The sequence below is a fragment of the Pleurodeles waltl genome, chromosome 11 (genome assembly GCF_031143425.1).
Source record: "Pleurodeles waltl isolate 20211129_DDA chromosome 11, aPleWal1.hap1.20221129, whole genome shotgun sequence".
In the NCBI taxonomy this organism is placed as follows: Eukaryota; Metazoa; Chordata; class Amphibia; order Caudata; family Salamandridae; genus Pleurodeles; species Pleurodeles waltl.
The window spans coordinates 324,845,218-324,870,782 of record NC_090450.1 but is presented as its reverse complement, the minus strand read 5'-3'; the positions used below and the strand labels follow the sequence as shown (position 1 = coordinate 324,870,782).

At 41.7% G+C, this 25,565-nt stretch overlaps 1 protein-coding gene across 8 annotated transcripts in view; it reads left to right on the top strand.

Moving 5' to 3' along the window:
* The window catches only part of WDR53 (WD repeat domain 53), a 167,102-nt gene that overhangs the window by 90,537 nt on the left and 51,000 nt on the right, over positions 1-25,565 (top strand). Inside the window, exon 3 of one of the 8 annotated variants that reach the window (XR_011199402.1) lies at positions 20,411-20,548. The exons of 6 other annotated variants lie outside the window; for them this stretch is intronic. Coding sequence is in view for 1 of the 2 variants with exons in the window: in XM_069213595.1 (XP_069069696.1) it covers positions 20,546-20,548 (3 nt within the window). In the remaining variant the exon portion in view is untranslated. Of the gene's footprint in view, positions 1-20,410; positions 20,549-25,565 lie in introns of those variants that run through there. One more of the 8 variants, XM_069213595.1, reaches the window with a different exon arrangement.

The following is a 25,565-nucleotide window of genomic DNA, read 5'->3' as shown; positions in this document are numbered from 1 at the left end:
GGCCAAGAATTTTCGGCACAGAAAAAGAGGAAGGTTACCTCGGAGCCGAAAAAACAATCAACAGGGTTTTCGGAGCCAAAAAAAGCGACATCAGACCCTGTTTCTGGCTCCTATACTGAAGAGCATTCTATGTCTTCTCAAATGAAGAAACATAGATTTGAACAAGAACTGCAATCCACTGACGTGGATCACACGCAAAAGCGTATCTTTATTCAGCAGGGGACTGGGAAGATCAGTACCCTTCCACCTGTCAAACGAAAGAGAACGCTTCAGTTTACTTCTCAACAACAAACAGCACAAAAGGTAACACCTCCTCCCTCACCTCCACCTGTAACTCCGGCTTCGCCAACTTACACCCCGTCACATTCGCCAGCTCACACCGCCATGAGCCACGATGACCAAGATCAGGATGCGTGGGACTTGTACGACGCACCAGTGTCTGATAACAGCCCAGACACATACCCAACTAGGCCATCACCACCGGAAGACAGCACAGCCTACTCACAAGTGGTGGCTAGAGCAGCACTATTCCATAATGTGGAACTCCACTCGGAACAAGTAGAGGATGATTTTTTATTTAACACCCTCTCTTCAACCCACAGCTCCTACCAAAGCCTGCCGATGCTCCCAGGCATGCTACGCCATGCAAAGGACATTTTCAAGGAGCCAGTTAAAAGTAGGGCAGTGACGCCTAGGGTGGACAAAAAGTATAAGGCGCCTCCTACGGACCCTGTATTCATCACCTCTCAGCTGCCACCAGATTCTGTGGTGGTAGGGGCTGCCAGAAAACGAGCAAATTCACACACTTCTGGGGATGCACCTCCCCCAGATAAAGAAAGCAGGAAGTTCGATGCAGCCGGGAAGAGGGTTGCTGTCCAAGCAGCAAACCAGTGGCGCATCGCAAATTCACAAGCGCTGCTAGCGCGATACGACAGAGCCCACTGGGATGAGATGCAGCATCTCATTGAACATCTCCCAAAAGATCTGCAAAAAAGAGCAAAACAGGTTGTTGAGGAGGGTCAAAACATTTCCAACAATCAAATACGCTCCTCCATGGATGCAGCAGACACAGCCGCGAGGACCATTAATACGTCGGTTACCATCCGTAGGCACGCATGGCTCAGAACGTCTGGATTCAAGCCAGAAATTCAGCAGGCAGTGCTTAACATGCCAGTCAACGAAAAACTTCTGTTCGGTCCGGAGGTCGACACAGCCATAGAAAAGCTCAAGAAGGACACTGACACTGCCAAGGCCATGGGCGCACTCTACTCCCCGCAGAGCAGAGGATCTTATAACACCTTCCGCAAAACACCTTTTAGAGGAGGGTTTCGGGGTCAGGCCACACAAGCTAGCACCTCACAGTCCGCACCGCCCACCTACCAGGGACAGTACAGGGGAGGTTTTCGGGGCCAGTATAGAGGGGGGCAATTCCCTAGGAATAGAGGAAGATTTCAAAGCCCCAAAACCACTACCAACAAGCAGTGACTCACACGTCACTCACCCCTCCCACACAACACCAGTGGGGGGGAGGATACGTCAATATTACGAAGCATGGGACAAAATAACTACAGACACATGGGTCCTAGCAATTATCCAACATGGTTATTGCATAGAATTCCTGCAATTCCCCCCAGACATACCACCAAAATCACAAAATTTATCAAAATACCATTCACAGCTTCTAGAGATAGAAGTTCAAGCACTACTGCAAAAAAATGCAATAGAATTAGTACCAAGCACACAAATAAACACAGGAGTTTATTCACTGTACTTCTTGATACCAAAAAAGGACGAAACACTGAGACCAATTCTAGACCTCAGAGTAGTAAACACATTCATCAAATCAGACCACTTTCACATGGTCACACTACAAGAAGTGTTACCATTGCTCAAAAAACACAACTACATGACAACCCTAGACCTCAAGGACGCATATTTCCATATACCAATACATCAATCACACAGGAAATATCTAAGGTTTGTATTCAAAGGAATACATTACCAATTCAAAGTATTGCCTTTTGGTTTAACAACCGCTCCAAGAGTATTCACAAAATGCCTAGCAGTAGTCGCTGCACACATCAGAAGGCAGCAAATACATGTGTTCCCGTATCTAGACGACTGGCTAATCAAAACCAGTTCGCTCACACAATGCTCAAACCACACAAATCAAGTCATACAAACCCTCTACAAACTAGGGTTCACTGTCAACTTTGCAAAATCAAACATTCTGCCAAGCAAAGTACAGCAATATCTAGGAGCCATAATAGACACGACAAAAGGAGTAGCAACGCCAACCCCACAAAGGATCCACAATTTCAACAGAGTCATTCAACACATGTCTCCAAACCAAACAATACAAGCAAGAACAATACTACAGCTCCTAGGCATGATGTCCTCATGCATAGCCATTGTCCCAAACGCAAGACTGCACATGAGGCCCTTACAACAGTGCCTAGCCTCACAGTGGTCTCAAGCACAGGGTCACCTTCTAGATCTGGTGTTGCTAGACCGCCAAACTTACCTCTCGCTTCTATGGTGGAACAGTATAAATTTAAACATAGGGCGGCCTTTCCAAGACCCAGTGCCACAGTACGTAATAACAACAGATGCTTCCATGACAGGGTGGGGAGCACATCTCAATCAACACAACATAAGAGGACAATGGAACATACATCAAACAAAACTGCATATAAATCATCTAGAATTATTAGCAGTTTTTCAAGCACTAAAAGCTTTCCAACCAATCATAACCCACAAATACATCCTTGTCAAAACAGACAACATGACAACGATGTATTATCTCAACAAACAAGGAGGAACACATTCAACGCAGTTAAGCTTGTTAGCTCAAAAAATATGGAAGTGGGCAATCCACCATCAAATTGGTCTAATAGCACAGTTTATTCCGGGGATCCAGAATCAGCTGGCAGACAATCTCTCTCGATCACCAGCAAGTCCACGAATGGGAAATCCACCCACAGATTCTGAACACCTACTTCACACTCTGGGGAACACCACAAATAGACTTATTTGCAACAAAAGAGAACGCAAAATGCCAAAACTTCGCATCCAGATACCCACACAAGCAATCCCAAGGCAATGCCCTATGGATGAACTGGTCAGGAATATTTGCTTACGCTTTTCCTCCTCTCCCTCTCCTTCCTTACCTAGTAAACAAATTGAGTCAAAACAAACTCAAACTCATTTTAATAGCACCAACGTGGGCAAGACAACCCTGGTACACAACACTGCTAGATCTGTCTGTAGTACCACACATCAAACTACCCAACAAACCAGATCTGTTAACGCAACACAACCAACAGATCAGACACCCAGACCCAGCATCGCTGAATCTAGCAATCTGGCTCCTGAAATCCTAGAATTCGGACACTTACAACTTAGCCAAGAGTGTATGGAAGTCATAAAGCAGGCCAGAAGGCCATCCACTAGACACTGCTACGCAAGTAAGTGGAAAAGATTTGTTTGGTACTGCCATCATAATCCGATACAACCGCTAGATGCAACTCCAAAACATATAGTAAATTACTTGCTCCATTTACAAAAAGCAAAGCTAGCCTTCTCTTCTATTAAAATACACCTTGCAGCAATATCTGCATACCTGCAAACTACCTATTCAACTTCCTTGTATAGGATACCAGTTATCAAAGCATTTATAGAAGGGCTTAAAAGAATTATACCACCAAGAACACCACCTGTTCCTTCATGGAACCTAAACGTGGTTCTAACAAGACTCATGGGCCCACCTTTCGAACCCATGCACTCTTGCGGAATACAATTCCTAACCTGGAAAGTTGCCTTTCTCATCGCCATTACATCTCTAAGAAGAGTAAGTGAAATTCAAGCGTTCACAACACAAGAGCCTTTTATACAAATACATAAAAATAAGGTCGTCCTACGACCTAATCCAAAATTTTTACCAAAAGTTATTTCACCATTCCATCTAAATCAAACGGTAGAACTACCAGTATTTTTCCCACAGACAGATTCTGTGGCTGAAAGAGCACTACATACATTAGATGTCAAAAGAGCATTAATGTACTACATTGACAGAACAAAGAACATCAGAAAAACTAAACAGCTATTTATTGCATTCCAAAAACCTCATGCAGGTAACCCAATATCAAAACAAGGTATAGCCAGATGGATAGTTAAATGCATCCAAATCTGCTACCTTAAAGCAAAAAGACAACTGCCCATTACTCCCAGGGCACATTCAACAAGGAAAAAAGGTGCTTCAATGGCCTTTTTAGGAAACATCCCAATGCAGGAAATATGTAAGGCAGCCACTTGGTCTACGCCTCACACATTCACCAAACACTACTGTATAGATGTGCTATCCGCACAACAAGCTACAGTAGGTCAAGCTGTATTAAGAACTCTATTTCAGACAACTTCTACTCCTACAGGCTAAACCACCGCTTATGGGGAACTAACTGCTTACTAGTCTATGCATACCATGTGTATCTACAGCGACAGATGCCATCGAACTGAAAATGTCACTTACCCAGTGTACATCTGTTCGTGGCATCAGTCACTGAGATTCACATGGACCCACCCACCTCCCCGGAAGCCTGTAGCAGTTCAGAAGTTACCTTCAATTTTGTACATTTGTATATATATTACTTAATCCTTTAATAGGTACATACTTACATTTTTCATTGCGCGGGCACTATTACTATAGTACAACTCCTACCTCACCCTCTGCAGGGAAAACAATCGAAGATGGAGTCGACGCCCATGCGCAATGAGCACAGAAGGAGGAGTCACTCGGTCCCGTGACTCGAAAACACTTCTTCGAAGAAAAACAACTTGTAACACTCCGACCCAACACCAGATGGCGAGCTCATGCATACCATGTGAATCTCAGCGACTGATGCCACGAACAGATGTACACTGGGTAAGTGACATTTTCATTTCTTAAAGCTTCCCATAGCAAGGCCTGATCAACAGTATTGAATGTTGAGCAGAAGTCTAAAAAGCAACAGTATAACCCTCCATGTTGCTATATCATTTTTTTTCATGTATTTAAATTTTTAGCTACAGCCCATAGACTAAAGAAGGGATCTGCTGCTGAGTGTCTTCACTTAAAGCCACCTTGCTCCATAGGGATTAGCAAGTTTATTTCCTTCCATTCTTTCAATATTCCCAAGAGGATTTTAGAGAAGACTTTCTGACCAACATCAAGCAAATTTATTTGCCCATAGATTTCTAGGGTGGCAGCATCACCTTTTTTATGGTTTGATTTAATCACCGCCCCCCTTCTAACTGTCTGGGAAGGTTCCCGCCATTACAGTTGTTTTGAAATAGAGCAGATTTTCTGGACTGGTTGCTGCTGTAAGCTTTAACATTATTTTTATTATTATTATTAAATTAATTTAGCACATCCTTTAAACCTGCTACCACTTGGTTTGTTATATTCTTTTACCAAGTAATGAATTCTGGGGGTATCTCTTCTGCCATGATCTCCTTATACTTTTGTTGAAAACCTTTTAACCGGTTTAGGTGCTTCTCTGATATACTTGTACGTAAACATCTTGGGAAGCAGATTTTAAGGGAGAGAGAGCACTTAACTTCTTTTACAAATGGTCCCCATATTTAATGTTGTACTTAGGAGATAGCAGTCACTCCCTTCAAACTGTAATACCTCAAACTTCCCGACATGACAGTAGGCCCAGGTTTGGACAAACACATATCGTTCGTTCGTTAGCTTTATTTTCGGTAAAAGTAAATACCATAAAAGCACACCACAATTCACAGTTTTACAAAGCAGCAGGTTGTGTACAAAAAGTTTCAAGCATAAGAGGTTGGGCTACATAAAAAAATGTAAAACATGAGGATTTTCCTTCTGGAAGTTCAAACCGTATTATAAAATCATATAATAGTGCAAGATTTTGTATGTTAGACATCAAGATTCAAATACAAGCCTAACCGATCTATTTAAAAGTATAAGAATATCTAAGCATAAAAATACTTTTAGACAATAAAAGTGTATATATTAAACATAAAACTTTTCCCTTTAAAAATTCAAGTCATATTATAAGATCATATGAGAATGCAAAATTTTGCATAGTAAATCAGATACAGACTTAACCAAAAGTATCTAGACATAAGAATACTTTAAGCGATAAAAGGTAATAGATGCCTACGTTAAAATTCACGGGTGAGTTCGTCAACAGCCACTCCCCACGTCTATAGTTGAGTTTACCTCTATTTTTTTAAGTATGTTCGATCTACAGTGCCAGATGGAATCTAAATATTTTGCCAGACAACAAGCCACTAGAGCGGATGGGTCAGATTTAAAAATTCTCAAGGCCAGTGGACAGTTCTTAAAACCCATTTTCCTACACAAGGGAATGATCCAACAAACTCTCTGATTATGATATGCAGGACATTGAAAAAGAACATGGGTTATAGATTCTTCCCTGGCACAACCCATTGGGCACATCTTCGAAGTGCAGCTAGTGTTGACCCATTTGTGTGTTAGAATGCGCAAAGGGAGAGAGCCTATCCTAAATCTAATGTACAATGCACGTGCACGTGGAGAGAGAACTATGTCCATATATTGCGCGGATTCATAATGGCATTTTATTTGTAAGAAACAGCCCGTCATGGAAGATGATGAAACAATAGACAGTTGTGAAAGATGCACATGGAGCCAAAATGCATCCTTTAGTGTCTGTGTTGCATTTTTTGGAATAGATAGCGGATCCTTCCAGTAAGACCCCAAGCCAAGTAGTGTGAAAATCCCTGCTACGTACGCACATCACTTGATTTTTGGACTAGTATTATTGGCCATCAGGTTAACTAGCCCACATCTATAGGGAATAAGAGAGTCTAATGACCATAGACGAATCCAAAACAACAAGGGCCTGAGAGCAGCAATCTGGCAAATGGGAGGCAGATTTAGGTCCATTCGAATGGGAAGCATTGGGGTACTGGAAGGAACTCTTAGCAAGGACCTTAAAAAAAGAGTTTTCCACTTTTGTCAAATCATCTAAATTACAGTGGCCCCACAGTTCGGCTCCATAAAGGGATCCCCCCTTGCTTGTAATTTGTAGATTTCAATTGCGGGTGTCACGGCAAAGCTAGGAGATCTAGCTGCAAATCTTACAATACCGCTCGTCCGTTGTTTCAAACGGAGATTTGCTTTCTGGAGATGAGAATACCATTTGTGCGAATCTTCTAGTTTCAGGCCTAGATATTCAAAATCGCCAACTCTTTCCAATGCGGCGCCCTCTAAATAAATGGGGAGCTGCATCCTACCTTTTTTATCCTCAAACACCATACACTTAGTTTTTGATCGATTTGATTTCCAGGCTGTGATCGTTACAAAAGGCCATGAATCTCGAAAGTAGGGTTGTGAGACCTGTAGCTGTTTGGGATATCAACAAGGTGTCATCAGCAAATAGGAGGCAGGGGAACTTCTGCCCTCCTATCTTGGGGGCATCATTAGAGCACTCCATAAGATACGGAATGCATGCGTTTATAAAAAGGAGGAATAAGGTAGGGGCGAGTACACAGCCTTGCCTCACACCACGAGCGGTGGGAAATTTTTCAGTTAGTTCACCTTGCCGACCCCATCTGATTCTATCATAATTACCAGTATAGAGATCTCTGATGATATTTAAAATAGGGCAAGGGACTCCCATTTTAGACAAGACATCCCACAATTTATTGCGGGGTACAAAATCGAAAGCTGATTTTAGGTCAACAAATGCTACAAATAGGTGGCCTGAGTTCACATCAACAACTTTCCATTTATTAGAAATGAAACGGAATATCTGGTCTATTGTGCTGATTTTTTCTCTGAAGCCCGCTTGGAGGTGGTTTAAAATTTGGTTTTCCACTATCCATTTACTCAACCTACTCAACAATTGATGGCAAAATATTTTCTGGAGATTGTCAAGGAGGCTGATGGGTCTATAGTTTCCCGGGAGATTCCTCTCTCCTTTCTTATAAATAGGCACAATGATTGCCTCTTTCCATGAGTCAGGGTAGGATCTGGTAGTCAAAATTGCATTAGAGAGCCTGTTAATATACGGGCTCCAGGTGTTCTGGTCCGCTTTAAACATATCGGAAGGGATCCCATCTGACCCAGGGGCCTTTGCTGCTTTTTGGGCAGTGATGGCCTGCGCAGTTTCGTTCAGTGTAAAAAAAGGCAAAGAGGACACGGGCGAATGAGGTGTTGTCAGCTGTCCCAAACTTGGGGGATCGAGGGCCAGTGGAGGGCCATACAGTTCTTTAAAGTGGGAAAGCCAGGCATCAGGAGTAATATGGGACTCCAAATAAGGGGCTCGGTTCTGATCACTGCGAGATACCAAAAGCCAAAATCGTTTGGAGTTGTGAGCCCTAGCTGCCTCAAATAGGTCACTCCAGAGCTCCTCTTCATGCTCTTGTTTGCTCCTATTACATATCAAAGCATAATTACGTCTAGCATTGATAATACCTAGTCTGTCCTTTGTCCTTAAAACACTGACCAGGGTATTTTTAGCCTCTCTACACCTCTTGTTAAACCATTTGGAGCAAGGTTGGGGACAAGAGTTAGTCAGCGGCCTTGCACGTTTAGAAAACAACTCTTTCAGGGTAGTAAAGAGGTCCAAATGGAGGGACGTAACTTCGATTGGAGATAAAGTAAGACTATGGTCAAATAACTGGTGAGAAGAAATTAAAGCACACAGTTTTTCTCTGAGCTTGTTCGATTTCTCAAAAGAGTCCCATCTTACCGTGCGACTGTTACTAGACAACTCCATAACAGCAGAAAAAGCAGAAAGAGATACGGCTCCTGCTAAAAGAGGTCTCTTGTACGTGATCTGTAGAGGGGCACTAGTGTGTGGATTGCCCACTTCCACATCTAGTATGTAGTGCCAAACTCTTAAATAAAAAAAAATGTAATCTAGTTTATTACTATAAGGACCCCTAAAATAGGTTGGTTTTGCAGGGGTGTCAGCTGGAAAACGGCCATTGCCAAGACGGAGACCATGTGATATCATAAGATATAATACCTGCATTGCCCTAACGCTAGGTTTGTATGAGTTTTGCTGGGTGGAATGGGGAGGAATGTTCCATACACTATCTTCAGGCTGCATAACCTCTATAAGGTCTAAATTGAATTCAAGTTGGACATTAAAATCCCCTGCTATTATAATATGATATTTAAGACGAAAATCTGAGATTAGAGTGTTTATTAGCTCAATAATAGTAGAGCAATTGTTAGAGGGTCCCGGCCTTCTATAAATGTTTATACAGAGAACAGGGGGGCCTGAGATTGGCTGGATAGCAATAGCCAAAATGTAATGGGAGTCCCCATATATCTCCTTTATTCCTCCCACCTCTGTCGATTTTACCCAAGTACATAAGCCCCCTGCTGCCCTACCTGCTAAAGACTGCATAGCCGGTTTAAAAAAAGAACTGAAACCCTGTCTATATGTGCAGTTTTTGGCCCATGTTTCCTGGAACATACATACATTAAAATTTTCAACAAATGCCCCCCACTCATTGTCTGCGAGTTTGCTATTGATGCCAGCCACATTCCAGGACAAAAGTTTTGCTGGTGTCTGGGCAATAGAGCAGCTTGATTTCACGAGAGTTTCGTCTGGAAGGTCGCTGTCAGTAAGCTTCTCCATAAGCGGATTTGTAAATTTATTGGTATCAACAAGTTGTGAACCCAAAGGGGAAACAGCACCTGGACTAGGTGGATAGAATGAAGAGCCTGTAGCCAACACATAATCAGTTAAGCAGTTCAAGTTCCCCTACAGAATGTTTTTGTCTTGCCGGGGTAACCGTTGGGAAATGTCCATTGGGACAGACTAAACCATTTTTGGGAGGAAATATAGGAGGGATGTGTCTCTCACTGATAAAACATTTACAGGAAAACTGGCAAAACTTTTATTGAATGTAGACAATAATTCTTCATACATTTGATCAATCATACAAGGGACTAACCTACGACTAAAATCATCCAATAATACAAGCAAATGTTGTGGATACTTTGAACATATTTTAGCCAGGTCCTTCTTAAACATCTCCGTCTTACCCTTCTAAACAAATGAGCTCTTCACTTGCAGATAGATATTAATAACAATAACACAATTCTGTCTTAGCATTAGATAATTGCACACCGCCAGCTAGCATCCAGTTACTTCTGGTATTGGTTTCCCATATCTATGAGGAAATTTGGTTAATATTACTGTTAAAATATCCCCTGACTGGCTTCCTGAGGGGTTGTTTGATGCTCCCTGTGATACTTGCAAAAAAAAAACTATCTGTCAGGGCTCCGTGCACAGCCATACTTCCTGGAAACACAGCATTTCATAGTATCTATTTGTTTGAAAGTTTGCTGCTTCAGTACATAATTAGGTCCATGCGTGTTAAAGGAAAACATTGTAAGTCTGTGCATTGAACACCATCCCTAGTCAACACCAGTTAAATCACACCACTTCTTGTTAACTTCGTCTTCTCATCATAAGCAGGTATATTTGATGGGCCTAGTTCTTGATGCCCATCATTACTGCACTCTCCTTGTGCAGGGTAATTTTCAAGATAGCTTCTCTCTAATTTAATATATGCCTGGTGCTATTCTGAGCACCAGGTAGGTCAAACCTAACTTGATTTGCATGATGACCACCATGGCATTGTTAAAAACCCACCTTGGGGAATGCACTAAATTCAAGCTCCACTCCCAATGAGATCTTTACTACTTGCTTTTTTAATTCTCTTTTGGCATTCAGCAGGTTATCTCTAACCAGCACAAAAAATAATCTTTTTCACCTCTGCACCTGCTTTACTTTTACTTTTCAAAACCCTACTTACTTCAACTCATTGGATGATATTAAGGGGAGACTTGGACATTATAAGAAAATCTGTAGCAATCTAGACCAATTGAGGGGATTTAACTTTCTGTGCCTTTTGCCACTTTTGCTTTCTAAGTCATGTTCCATGAATACCCATAAACTTTTCACATCCTTGCCTTGTATTTCTGTAGTTCTCTTTTGTGCTACGTTCCTCATAGCTCAAAATTGACAGAGTGCAGTAAAACCGCTGTAAACTGGACTATGTTGTACCTTCATTTCAAGGGCGTTTCAATATTTAATCTGGTCTCCTTTTTCCCTAGACCATACATATATATATATATATATATATATATATATATATATATATATATATATATATATATATATATATATATATTTATATGTGTGTGTACAACATCCACAGAAGTACTCCAAAGCAGACCCACTGCTCACTCGGGGAAAATATTACAAAAAGTTTTTATTCAACAAGACGCGTTTCGGCGGTCACCACAGCCTTGATCATATAATCATTTTGCACTTCCTCAAATATTCGGAGTAAAGATAAGGAACGGACTAAAGTGACATGCGAGTGTAGTCACCATCTTAGAGTGGTTCACTTTGGCACACATTATTTAGGTTATGGACCAACAATACATGTAATTTCATATAAGTTTATGACGGTCAAATTTATGACCCAATAAGCGCATTCTAAATTATGTCACATTCTCTATATACTCACAAAAAATGTACATTCCGCTCGTATTTTCCTATGGAAAAAAATACATTTTATATATAAATATATATATATAGTCCCTGAATCGGAACGGGGAGACACAAGACGGGAAACAATGGTGAGAGAAATCACAGAGAAAAATGTATATATTGCATAAATTGTCAGAAAAGGAAGGAAGAAAAACCAATGTCTTCAAATTGTACCATACTCAGAAATGTAAAATTGTAATTATGGGATTAAATTAAGACCAGAAACAACAGAGGAAACAAAGACCAGAAAAGGGAATCATATGTGTAGAGAAAGTAAAAGAGTTAAGAGGTAAAAGATAAACTGTAAAACGGGGGGCAACAGTTGTATCTTCTTTACCAGATGCACCTATTATACCCATGTCTTCCATGTCTCCCCATACAATATTTACTCAAAAGATTACAGAAGATTATTGACAATGAAACGGAAACGTCAATGGTGTAAATGGATATTTAGTTCTTCGTCCAAGTTTAAACCACCTGGATTCAAGGCCTCAAGATCAATGATTATTTCAGATTCTCTTTGCTTCAAACGTAAGGTCCGGTTACCTCCTTTTGGATTGCAGATAATTTGTTCTACTGCAAAGAATGAGAGTTTATTGCGATCACCTCCGTGTTTTTCTTGGAAATGTCTAGCCACTGGTTATTTTGCATCCCTATGGTCGATTGCTTTCAGATGTACCTGAATGTTTTCTTACTGCACATACTGTGCTCCCCACATATCTTAGAGAGCAAGGTCATACAAGTATATATACCACATATTTGGGAACTGCAGGTGAGAAATTGCCTGATCTTGTGTTTTTTATTTCCTACTACAGGGTATTCTCTCGTAATGGAACTATTTTTACAGGCTTTGCAATGTCCACAAGGAAAAAATCCTTTCAAATCAAAATCACCCATCCCTTTGGTCATAGTAATATCATTCATTATTAGTCAATCTCTAAGAGATCTTGTATGTGATAGCTGGTCTCTCTTCTATCTCCCTTCCAATAGTGGTGTCACTTTTAAGTATCCCAAGTGTCTATTCAATATATGGCTGATTTCTCAAGAATTGCCATTGTATTCACAGATGACTCTTTTGGTAATTTCTGTGGTGGGTACCTTCTTGTTCTTAAAGAGTATACTGTCCCTTCCAATTTGAGAGGCGTGTTTCACAGCTCTCTCCAGAATCTACATGGTATAAACCCATTCCCTGAACCTGGCCATCACGTTCTTTTGTTCCTCCCTTAAAGATAACTTCAGTAATGCACTTTATTTTTTCCCTAAGGAGCTCACCATAGGGAATGCTCCACTTTAGATTTGCCAGATGGTCACTATCCACATGAAGAATGTTGTTCCCTGCTGTGGGCGTTCTGAACAGACAAGTATGCACCTCACCATTAATAGCACCTGCTCCTCTCACCACCCCAGGAAAAGATTCACAAAGCTGGGGGCGAAGCAAGTGCCCATTGCGGTTCTGCGTAGCTGTTGGTATAATTTATCATTAAACAGAAAGATATTATTTTTCAAACAATGCCCCATCATCTCGATTATCATATTGGTGTGGTCAAGAAATCTGATGGGTCTCGCTCTTAGGAAATGTTCAATAGCAACCACACCTTGTTCGTGATCAGTAATCGTGTACAATGAATTGACGTCAAAGGTCATAAATGAAAAATCTGGTTCCCAGGGGATCCCATTAATCTTGCCCAAAAAAACTTTTTTGTCTTTAACATAAGAATGAAGATTCTGTACAAAATCTCTCAATATCTCATCTACATATTTTGAAACATTCTCTGTGGCACTCTCCCTAGAGGAAACCATAGTTCTTCCCGGTGAGGTTAAAGGATCTTTATGTATCTCTGGTAATAGATAAAGAGTCAGTAAATTAGGATGTTCTCTCTTAAAAAAATATATATATATATATATTTCTCCCAACTGATTATCCCTCTGTCTTTCCAGGTTGAAAGTTTCTCCCAATGGGAAACATATTGATATAAATACAGCAGCAATTATGTAATGTTGATTCTTTATCATTTAATTTATGTTGAAGTGCCCCATTCAAAGATGGCACCCACGTTCTTATACAACATTTATTTTGGGATGAAATTTCTAGACAGTATATTTAGCATATAATTTCATATCATGTTATTTGATCGAAGTTTATATATCATTGGGTGTTTTATAGATAAGTGCCCTGAAATTAAATAGCAATCAAGTATTGTTAGTCCATAAACTATATAATGTGTGCCAAAGTGAACCACTCTAAGATGGTGACTTAACTCGCATGTCACATTAGTCTGCTCTTTATGTTTACTACGAATATTTGAGGAAGTTCAAAATGTAGGATGATCATGTGAGCAAGGCCGCGGTGATGGCTGAAACGCGTCTTGATGAATAAAACATTTTGTAATATTTTTCCCAAGTGAGCATAACTTGCTATTTGCTTTTGACAGATATATATCCACACCCCCCCACACCCATGGTAATACTTAAGAGCCAGCTGTTGCTGTACTTCACCCTCACCTCTCCCCGGGTAAATTTTTTCCTAGTTATTTATTCATTGTAATTCTGTAGCCAAGGCATAAAAATATGGCTTTTGATTTTTTTAAAAGGTATCTATATTTAAAACTATGGCCTCAAAGATGCATTGCAGCATTTTTGCATCAGTACCATTATGTCCAGCATGAAGGAGGATGAGCTGGGTTATATATTCAGATCGATATCTGTATTGGGAGGTAAATCTTGGTGGGAAATATTCTCCATACTTGATGGCGACCTATTAGATTAGTTTCCTTGGCTTACGGGGTTGGTGTTTGAGGCCTTCTTTGATATTCAACAAGTTCCACGTGTGCCTGGATCCTCCGGTACAGTATGTGAGTCCTTGATACTACTGCCCTGTATGTTTCCTTCCGAGGTTCCCCCCATTAGCTGTCTAAACAAACAGGGCGAGGAGGACAGTGTTTGCTCCAAGGGTTATATACCAGACTCCATTGTGTCTTGTATCTCTGCCATGATCCGAGAAATTAGGGACATATAATCGGGCCTTTGGAAAGAGAAGGCCACGTTTGTGCTTTCCTTCCTTATCATTCTGAAATGTTTTCCCATTACGTTTTTTATGGAGTTTACCAGGTGGGCATCTTAGATGCGTCTGTGTCAATAGCTATTTAATTACTTGGGTCCCTTAGTCCCTCTAGGACCATTTTTTCATGTCCGACCCTTGAGGAGCTTTTAGACTAGGCTTGGTCTATTACGCTTTGAAGACCTTTGGATTTCCTTACCCTCCAGGCTACAGAGGTTCTGACGATTTGCTCAACAGTGTTCTATACACTTGAAAGTGAATATGCATGTTGCAAGAACCTCTTCTCCAATCATCCAAAATAATATATACATATCCCTATTTTGTAGTGAAGTTTCGTACGCCGACTCTGAAGCTGAATCATAATCTAATTTATTACCCTACTCTTCCCCTCCCTTCACATTATTTACAGCCGCTGCCTCCACCACAGAATCACTGTACCAATTTATTTCATCAAAACTCTGTACTTTGTCCAGTCAAGCCGGCGTACCTAATACTCTAAACAGTGCCTAATAGTCCCCGTAACGGGTAAACTGTTGCACACTGATAAAGAGTCAATCCCTTATTTGAACAGGAACCCAGTCGAAACCAACATATTCAAACTCTGGGGCTGCTGGGGATCTTGCTGCTACATGTCTAACCCCACCCTGGCTTCCCAGAGCGGGCTGACATGGTTACTGCAAGGCCTCACCCCCAGATGCAATCCCAGAGGGTCAGCTGTTTGTACCTGTCTATCCCAGTCATCCACGGTTGTCACAGATTGTGTGCATGCTCCTCTGTCCACCTTTCTTTTATTGTTTCATGCTGAGCCAAAATAAAGTCTTGAGCAGCTGATTTTTCTCAGCATCCCAGGCTGTAATTCGGCAAATGACTGTACACTTGCTACAAACAGCAGCACCCAGCGAAACGTCGGACTGATTTTTTAGCTGTCACAAGAGTGGCACGAATACCTTTTACACAATCTTTCGTCCTTAGAGGCTTTGGGCATTATGCATGGTAAGTATTGTTCATCATCTCTTGTGTCCCAGGGTCTCGGGTACTATTGTTTGGTAGAATTGGTTAACCTAGTGACTTATTTTGTATGAATTTAACCCCCCCACCCCCCAAAGATTGTGAGTTGAGCAGTCGGGCTTACTACTGGATGTTGTGCAGAAGGTTTGGAACTCTGGTAACAAGCAATTACAATCTCATTGACTAGTCACAGCTAAATCTTTAAAAACAGAAATCAAAACAAGTACAGTAGTAGGGCAGGCAAAAATAGGCTACACTAAAAAAAAGAAAAAGATGGTTGTGTGACACCATTATCGCATTTATGCACTAGGTGTCGGAAATGATAGAATGCAGTGCCATGGGCAAATCTACTATAGAGGTTGAGTAGTTAAACTGCTCAACTTTTAATTTCTTGCGTGATTTTAACATGAATCTTTGTTTACAAATATATGTAAACCGGACAGCTATTCCAAACAGAAACGGACAACCGTTATGGGGCACTACATGAGTTTATATGGGAAAGGGCAATTTTCACTCCAGGAATGGCACCAACGTCATTCACCCCATAGCCTGGGATAAGGGAGCTAAGGGCCAGCATTGACTAAAGGATGTTGGCCCACTTTGAGAACACCTTTGTGCTTCAGAGACTAAGGGCCTGATTTAGATTTCGGCAGACAGGTTACTTCATCAAAACAGTGACGGATATCCCATCTGGTGAAATACAAATCTCATTGTGTCCTGTGGGATTTTTATTTCCACGGACAGGATATCCGTCACTGTTATGATGAAGTAACCAATTCACCGAAATTTAAATCAGGCCCCAAGATTGGATCAAAAACGTGGATCACTTTCAGTGGGATCAGACATTGTTAATTCAGGGAAGAAGTGAAGGCGAGGCCTAAAAAAAAATAAAGTGGAGTTGGTGGCACAACTTTCCAAGACATACAAAGGTTAGAGTTCCTATGATTCTTAGTCCAACTCTGGTCTTGATTGAAGTATCTTAAACTGGATAAACATGGCATGAACAGTAGATCATGAAACCTGCTTGTTAGTACTTCAACCGGATACAGTTCTCTTAGTTTTTAGGTAATAAATCATAATTATTTGAAAAATATAATGTCCAAGTAGAACTGTTTGTGCAACATCACTGGTTACCAGTGTAGATACTTTGAAATAGAACCATTATGCTTGCACAAGCTTGACGACTTAGAAAAACAGCAATTAATTTCACATCTGTGGACATTGTGTTGTTTTCAACATATCTGCATTGTTAGAAATGGGGTCTCTAGTTGGCAGAGGATATACACTCTTGTCAGAGTAGGGACCACAATCCTAGTCAGGGTAAGTCTCACACAGTCCAAATTATCCTGTGCCCACCCTCTGGTAGCCTGGCACTAAGCAGTCAGGCTTAACTTAGAAGGCAATGTGTAAAGTATTTGTGCAATAAATCATACAATAACACAGTGAAAACACCACAAAAGTACACCACACAGGTTTAGAAAAATAGAAGATCTTTATCTGAGTAAATTAAGGTCACAATTATCAAGATTTGATAAGCACCAGTTGAAATAGCACTTTTGCAATAATAAGAGTCTTAAGTCTGTAAGAATCAACAGTTGCCTCTTGTGTGCACAAAGTACCTGGTATGCGTCAAAATTACACACAAGAAGACCGCAGAGGAGGAGATGAGTGGAAAAAGGAAGGTGGGTGGCAGATTTACGGATGCGCACAGACGATGTGTCGATTCTTCCCATGCTGCAAGGGCTTTGGGTCGATTTCCTGTGCGCAGTCTTTGATCGTCACTGCAGTGCGGGGTCTTTTGATGCCCAGGGACAATGCGTGGAAATCCTGGCCATGCAGGACGAAGTCACAGCTGCTGCGTTGATCCGGTGTGGCGATGCGTCAGAGTTTGTCACACAGCAGGTGCTGCGTCGATTCCTCACGCAGGAAGTCCGGCTGCGTCGTTCCAGCTCACTAATGCGTGATCCGGTATGGCTGTGCATCCAGTATGGCTGTGCATCCCCACTCATGGAGCCGGGCTGCGTTGTTCCGGTTCAGCGATGCGGTGGTTCTTTCACTGCTAGTCAGGCTGTGCGTCGATTTTTCACAGCACAAGGAGTTTCCTTGAAAAGGAGAAGTCTTTTTGGCCCTGAGACTTCAGGAACAGGAGGCAAGCTCAATCCAAGCCCTTGGTGAGCACTTCTCAGCAGAGCCAGATGCCAGCAAGGTAGCAGGGTAACAGCAAGGCAGCAGTCCTTCACTGCAAAGCAGTCCAGGTGAGTCCTTTGGGCAGCCAAGCAGCTCCTCTTGGCATACTGGAGGATCTGGTTCAGAGTGCCTGTCCCAAGAAGTGTCTGAGTTGGTAGGGTCAGGGACCCATTTTACATACCCAAAAGTGCCTTTGAAGTGGGGGAGACTTCAAAGAGTGGTTTTGAAGCACATAAGGTCATCTTTCAGTACAGGTCTGTCTGCCTAGGTCCCAGTAGGGGGGTTGGCAATCGATTGTTTGAGGGCAGGCCACAAGCCCCTCCTTTCCAGCCCAGGAAGACCGATTCAGTATGCAGATGTGTACAAGTGTAACTGAGCATCCTGTGTTTGTGGTTGTCTGGGCGAAATGCACAAGGGAGCTGTCAACCAGCTCAGATGTGGATTGGAGGCAGGCTGTAAGGCACAGATTGATTTTAAGTGCAGGGAAATGCTCAGTTTCTAAAAGTGGCATTTCTAAAATAGTAATATAAATTCCAACCTCACCTATAAGCAGGATTTTCTATTACCATTCTGGCCATACTAAATATGACCTGTTTACCCCTTTCTGATCAGACCACTCAAACAGTATATGAGGGTAGCCCTAATGTGAGCCTATGCAGGGAACATGATTCACAGCAGTGGAAAACAAATTTAGGAGTTTTCCACTACCAGGACATGTGAACTACACAGGTACATGTCCTGCCTTTTACCTACACAGCACCCTGCCCTATAGGTTAACTAGGGCCTATCCTTAGGGGAGACTTATATGTAGAAAAAGGGGAGTTTAAGGCTTCACAATTGCTTTTACATGCCAAGTCGAAGTGTCAGTGAAACTGCAGACACAGGCCTTGCAATGGCAGCCCTGAGGCATAGTTAAGGGGCTACTTATGTGGGTGGCACAACCAATGCTGCAGGCCCACTAGTAGCATTCAATTTACAGGCCCTCTGCACATGTCATGCACTTTACTAGGGACTTACAAGTAGGTCAAATATGCCAATTGGGTATGAACCAATATTACCATGTTTTAAGGGAGAGAGCATATGCACTTTAGCACTGGTTAGCAGTGGTAAGGTGTGCAGGGTCCTAGAACCAGCAAGAAGATTGTCAAAAAAGTGAAGGGAGGCAGGCAAAAAGTTGGGGGTGACCACCCTAAGGCTGTCAGGTCAAACATGCATGTTGATCTGCATGTAACACAATACGTTCCAAATACTGACATAAAGTTATGTTGTAGGGTATAAGATGGAATTTGAGAATAATGGCGTCACACATTTCAGATTCTTCTAAACAACTCCTGAGCCTTGAATATAATAAGAAGGAACAAGAGTAAACACTTCCAGAAGATTCCAGGTTCCTAGTAACACACTTGACAGCACTGTACATGTAACCTTTGCAGTACTTTACTGCCAGCAGATCTGATCAGTGGATTGGTATGCGGCCCTCAGTAATTACCTGTGTCTGAGATTAAATCAAGCTTTGCATCCATGACTTTTTGTAAACTTTACTGCCAGCAGATCTGTACTGCCTATTAGGAAAATGTGGGATGTATGGCCCATTAGAAAGGAAATCCCAGCAGCGAAGCACATTACGACATTCGGGAACTGCCCCTTGCAACGAAACATCCTCAAGGCTTGCACTGTGAGTTATTTTGAGACCACAGAGCTGACAAATGCACTGCCCAGATCTAATGTAACAATTCCCTGAACGAAATCTTATCAATTTTTGGTGGACGTTTCTGTGAATGCTCCTGAAACTTGGCAGATCATAACACTGAGAGAGGGAAAGGAAGTACTCCACTGGCACTGGACTGTATCTGAAATCAATGTCCTTTAGAATTTATGCATGCACCAGTGGAATCCCTGGAACACTTTTTTAAAGATAATATTTATTGCAGGAAAAAATAAATAAAAGAAAACGTGCTTATGAGAGGCAACATTTCCTAATCTTTTACTTTTAATATATCCATTTAACCATTTTTTAATACAAAATATAATGTGCTGAAATCATCATTGTTAAACAAAGCAAACTAAATGGAAATTAATATCTAGGAACATTATTAACATTATTATTATTTGTTAGAAATGTTAGAATCAAAACTGGAAATTTTTCAACAAATGCTTAATAAATGTTTACAAGAGCAGATGTGACAGTTTCGTACTGAAAGTTAATTCATTTGTCAAAGCGTTGATACTTCCTAGAACGTTTGAGTAACGGTTACACAAACAATTATCTTGCATAAGTCTTCGTTGTAGAGGTTATATCCAATTTTGCCTAAAAATTGTTAAACAAAACATATTTTACCCTAATTCCTAAGTCCTATATATCTGTGTTTCAATTAGTGCAAGGTGTCTCATTTTTGTACCTAGGTCCTGGTGGACCCTGCACCAAAGTAGATTGTGATGGAAACGACTAGAATGTGTGTTAACTCAAACCACAGCTTCTAATTGTGAATTGTTCTCTGACATCTTTTGATTGCTTCTATTTAACCAACATTTGCTTGTGGTGATACTGTTTTTTTTGTTTGCTCTTTCTGCGATGATGAAGGGTGATACACCGAAACCTGTTCTATGATGCTTCCTTCTGGACAGGAAGGGCCTGACCTGGCAGTTTAAACTGGACTGTTCCATAGGAGCAGAGTCAAGACTGATTTGCATATGGCTGGGTCCAAACTGGGGTGGCATGGTAAGGAAAAAAACAATAGATTAAACCCAGATCTGTGACTAGGGAGAATGTTTAATTTGTTCAGCATTTGGTCCATCATCTGTTCTTTTTGCTTTTGCCGCTCACCCAAGGCCAAATGGGCTCTCTATGAGTATAAGATGGAGGCCAACTAGAATCTTTCTTTATAGCTTGTTCGGGCTGCTTCCAACTGCTATGCATTACCGGAGTCATGCTGTTCCCCTGTTTATTTCCATAAAGAAGTGCAGGGAAGTGCCCAAACTATGGACAACTGCTGCTCTCCGCTTGCTATGACGGTCACAGCTGTGGCGATGAGGGGCCATCTCCCAGGGCAGGGCAGTGTACTAACTCTTTCTGCCTGTCTATGGTAATTCTCTTTTAATAATGCATCCTCCATGTGGCCCACTTGGTCTTCTTTTTCCATGGTGCTACGGATCAAATTCTGGCAGAGATGTTAATAAGGGCCACGCAGATTGGCAGGACTCAGCATGGCCGCCTACTTCTTGAGAAAAAGGGCACCCCAAAATGTGGGCACCAAGAAGTGCCCCGCAACGTTTTTTCACAACAGGGAATGCAGAATTCGGCACTGTGGCAGCTAGAGAGCCATTGCCGTTGGAGATATCAGATCTTCAGGCTGAGGGTTCAGTGGATTTGCTATGCTATGCAGGATCTGGTTTCAGACTTTTCTAAAACACTGCCATCTTGGTCCCCATCATGGCTCCAACAAACGCTATATTCTTAAACTGTAGAAAGAGAAGTTGGTGACAGTGGTCACAAAAGCATCTATGGAAAACTTCTTGGTTAAGTAATATACCCAAATTCTGAGGTGGTGCCGGGGTGAGGCTCATTCAGTTGGGTTATAATGACATAAACATGGAACAGTGAGAAAGATAATGGGTACCCTTGTAACTCCCCAGTTGACTAAGGAAATTAGACCTAAAATGTGGACTGCCAGGGATCTTTCTGACAGAAAAGAGGTTAGCCATTGGAGTGCCTTTGATGTTTAAACTACTCAGCTGATCGAACTGTTTGTGTGATCTACAGTGTTGAATTCTGCACACAGGTTTAACAGAATTGCTCTCACATTCAGCCACTGTCTGCTGTCATTCTAAGGTCATCAATAGCTGACACAATGTCAAGTCCGTAAGTGTGGCCTGAAACCTCCCTGTACAGAATCAAACAATTTGGAGTTTTTTTTTTAATTAGCTGCAATTGTGAAGTAGCTGCTTTCTCTAAAAGCATTTGTGGTATTAGTCTAAAATTAGTAGGATCTGTGGCATCTGGTGGCGTCTTTCCTTACTAGTGGTTGAACAAAAAATTGTAGTCTCTAGGAGCCTTAACGGCCCTATGTGAAGCTTTTTGTACCTCCCTGTTTAATGGTGTTGCAGTTTTTTTAATCCTCTAGAACAGTGGTTCCCAACCTTTTGTCTTCTGTGGACCCCCACTTTATCAGTACTGGAACCTGAAGATCCCCATTGAATCATTATTGGAATCCTGGGACTCCCCTCCCCGGACCCCAGGTTGGGAACCACTGCTCTAGAAGGATGTCCTGTGTTGAGCTAGATGTCTTGCTTCTTTCCAATTACTCCAGCACTTTCTTATTGAGAGTTGCCGAAATTCTTTTAACAGTTCATTGTAAACTTTATTTTCCAATGAAGTACTAACTGGTAACCAATCAACTTTTTCATGAAAGGATTGCCAAGGCATATCTACTAGCTCCCTCCATGGAACCATTTATTTAATTCCTAGTTGCTTTGGCATTATTAAAAAATTCAAATCTTCATACAGGATGCTACCTGACAAACTATATGGCAATCTATAATAGTGATCAAGCAGCCACTGAAAGCAGATGAACGACTTACTTTAAAGTTTAGATACGGCTCTGGGCCTTATATCAGCGAATCTGGCTTACTGATGAGTGCAGTGATGGCCACTCTTTGGTCTGGCAGCTGCAACAAATGAGAAGAGGCCTTCACTGTGGCTATTTGAAGACGCAGGGCATGGTTTGCTGCTCCTCGGCCCAATTGTGAAGAGTTGCTGGCAGTGGATGAAGTAGCTGGAGGCTAGGTTGTAGTGAGGCATTCTTGGACCACCGTTGGTTCCCTATTTTAGTTTCATGTTAGATTTTAGATTTTACACGTTTTAGCTGCATTGCTTTTATTTGTGACACTTTACACACTTTGCTTGCATGATATTATTCTAGGGATACAGTGTACAAGTTGCTAGTTTTAGTTAGCCTTTTCTCAACACATGATTAGTACTTTCTGCTCAAAGCTAGGAAGACAACATACAATATCCTAGTGCGTAAATTGCCCGCTAAGGAGACAGCTTCTAATATCTAGAGATAACATTGCATTAGAGCTGTACTTCTAACACAGTGTGGGTTTTGTTGTATAAATGGTTCACTGACACAGAAGAAGCAAAGGGGCGTTCCACCCTGGGACAAATGCTGTATTCGACATGCAGCTGGCTGGCGCTAATCTTCCAGCCATGATTATGATTGTTTCTATAAATGTTTTGAAAACTTATCTTGTATCTCTCTTGTGTTTTCACCTGGGCATGCATGAGTAATATAATGAAAGGGTGAGGTCTGTTTCCACAACTTCTTTGGAAGTCAGAGTGTCATGTTTAGTTTGCCATAATCACCCTCCACCCCTTCACAATTAGGGGTTTGGGTGAGGCTCTGTGAGCTAGCCAGGAATTGGGCCTTCAGTCTTTCATGGAGTGGAAGGACTCCGTCCTCTACATTCTGTTGTCCTAATACGCAGCCCTGTTAGTAGGAACCGTACAACAGAGTCACAGTTAATTTTCTGAGGCCTGAGGATCTCACCAAATGTCAACCTTACTGAGTTGGCTTGTGGTGCTGCTCTGGGGTACGGCAGGTAGGCCCAGCCATTCCTAAAAGCTGATTGGACAGCTGCCCCTTGGGAAGCACAGTATGTTCCAAATAAACAAGTAGGACATATCCAAAAAGTCTCCTTAGTGAGTTGCTGCCGGCAGACTAATTGGCAAGTGCCATGTTCACCACGTGTGCTGCGGCCCATGTGGGTGCCAGTGTGGAATGTGAGGCAATCTTGAGTGGCTGGGGACCTCCCCTGGAGGATGAAGACCTAGAAGGGACTGGTGCTTTCACCTAAGTGTGGGCGGTGATGGTACGGGATCCCAATACTACTTCAAGAGACCACAACTAAGCTGGCTATATGCTGTGGCATGTGGGACATGACCATCCACATCATCACCTCATACAGATCTGAGTAACTTTGTGGGCAAAAACTCGTAGTTGTAACCTCGTATCTGTAGTCCACACATTACGTATCAACCTTTTCTGGTCTCTTCCACATGAGGGGAAATAGACTACCAACATGAGACAAAAAATACCCTGAAATTCAGTTAGCACCTTTATTAACATAGGCAAGATCGACCCTAAACATAGGAAATGGCAATTCAACAGATGGCTCACAAGCGGAATCGCTGCAAGAGTCTCCTGGAGCAGGACACTGATTTGAAATCAGCGTTTCTTGATATGCAAACAACCTTAGCTAACATTGATGGAAAGATAGACTTCTTAATTGTGAATGAGTTCAAATATCTAGGAATTGTTTTGGATGCAAGAGGCTCCTTTCAGCCTCAGAGGTTTCAAACTTTGCAGAAAGGCAGCACCTTGTGACTGGTCTTCCGTTCTTTGTAGGGCGCCCTGAAGGGACTGCTGTTTTGTTGGATACAGTAATTTCGAAAGTATACAGGGGTATTTTTAATCTCCCTAGAAGTATCTCACCAGCACACATATGTGTAGAATTTGGGATAAACAATCATACGGCAGACAGGGTGCTTATACCAAAATCTGCTGCAAGCTAAAACCTACAACTGGCTACCCTGTTACAACAATGTTGTGGTCCACGATAGCCAAGTGCCCTACTACCCCAACTACGCTGTATCTGGAGTCAATTTTCCAAACATTTGGTATGGGTTCATTTTGGGATCTAAATGTATTGTGCAGTTTGCTAAAAAAAACTGATTAACTGCTCAATTTAGAAACTTTTGATTGTCTGAGACAAGGAGGCTATCAAAAAGATCCCATGCCTGTATTTTGATACAAAACTGCAAGATCCTCAAGTCACTCCCCTACCTCGAATCTGGCTTCCCCGTGTTTTTAAAAAGCAGGTTCTTGAACTTTCACTATGGACGCCTACCTTTGCTTCAGAATAGCCTCTATGGCAAAAGACCAGCGCATTGACTCCCTGCCACTTATGTGGGATGTGGAAAGAGGATTTACTCCATTTGGTATGTATATGCCCAACTTTGCTGCAGGATAAGGGTAACCTCCTGGGGAGGGCATTTAACCAACATGGTATTTGCTCCTGTCCTTAAGCAATTCTTGAATGTTTTAATCCAACCGACACTATTTTAAGTTGACACTTTATAACGTTTTTACTAAAGGTCGAGAAAATAATAATTAGTTTTTAACTGCACAGCAGGTGCTATGGTTCATGGTTCATCCCGCATCTTATGACATGCTGTTTTACTGTAGCTAATGATTTCAATTAATTATGTATAACATTTGTACGTTTGTGGTTTTTGCACAACCCCTTAGCCATATGCCTTGGACACATGGAAGAATCAACAAGCTTGTGACTAGACTGGGTACATCTGAACAACAGATCTCAGACGTTGAAGACTGAAATTAAGAAAGGACTTCGGAAATTGGGGATAAAATAAAAAAATAAAAAGTTTCTTAAACATCTCACCCTATAACACCGATACTGCGTAAGCTTATGCACACATATGAGATGTTTCTAAAACAGAACCCCATGCTGGCAGGCACTTTCGACGATGTGGTGGAACAGGCAAAAACACCCATGTTATCACAGCTGCCACCCACATGTCAGAATTTTGAGCTGGAATGTGTGGTTCGTAAACAGCCACATAGAGCTGCAACAGGTACCTTCGTATATTTATTGTCACAAAGATGGCACAACTATGCTGCAAGAAACCCCCTTGAGCACAAGGACACACACAACCT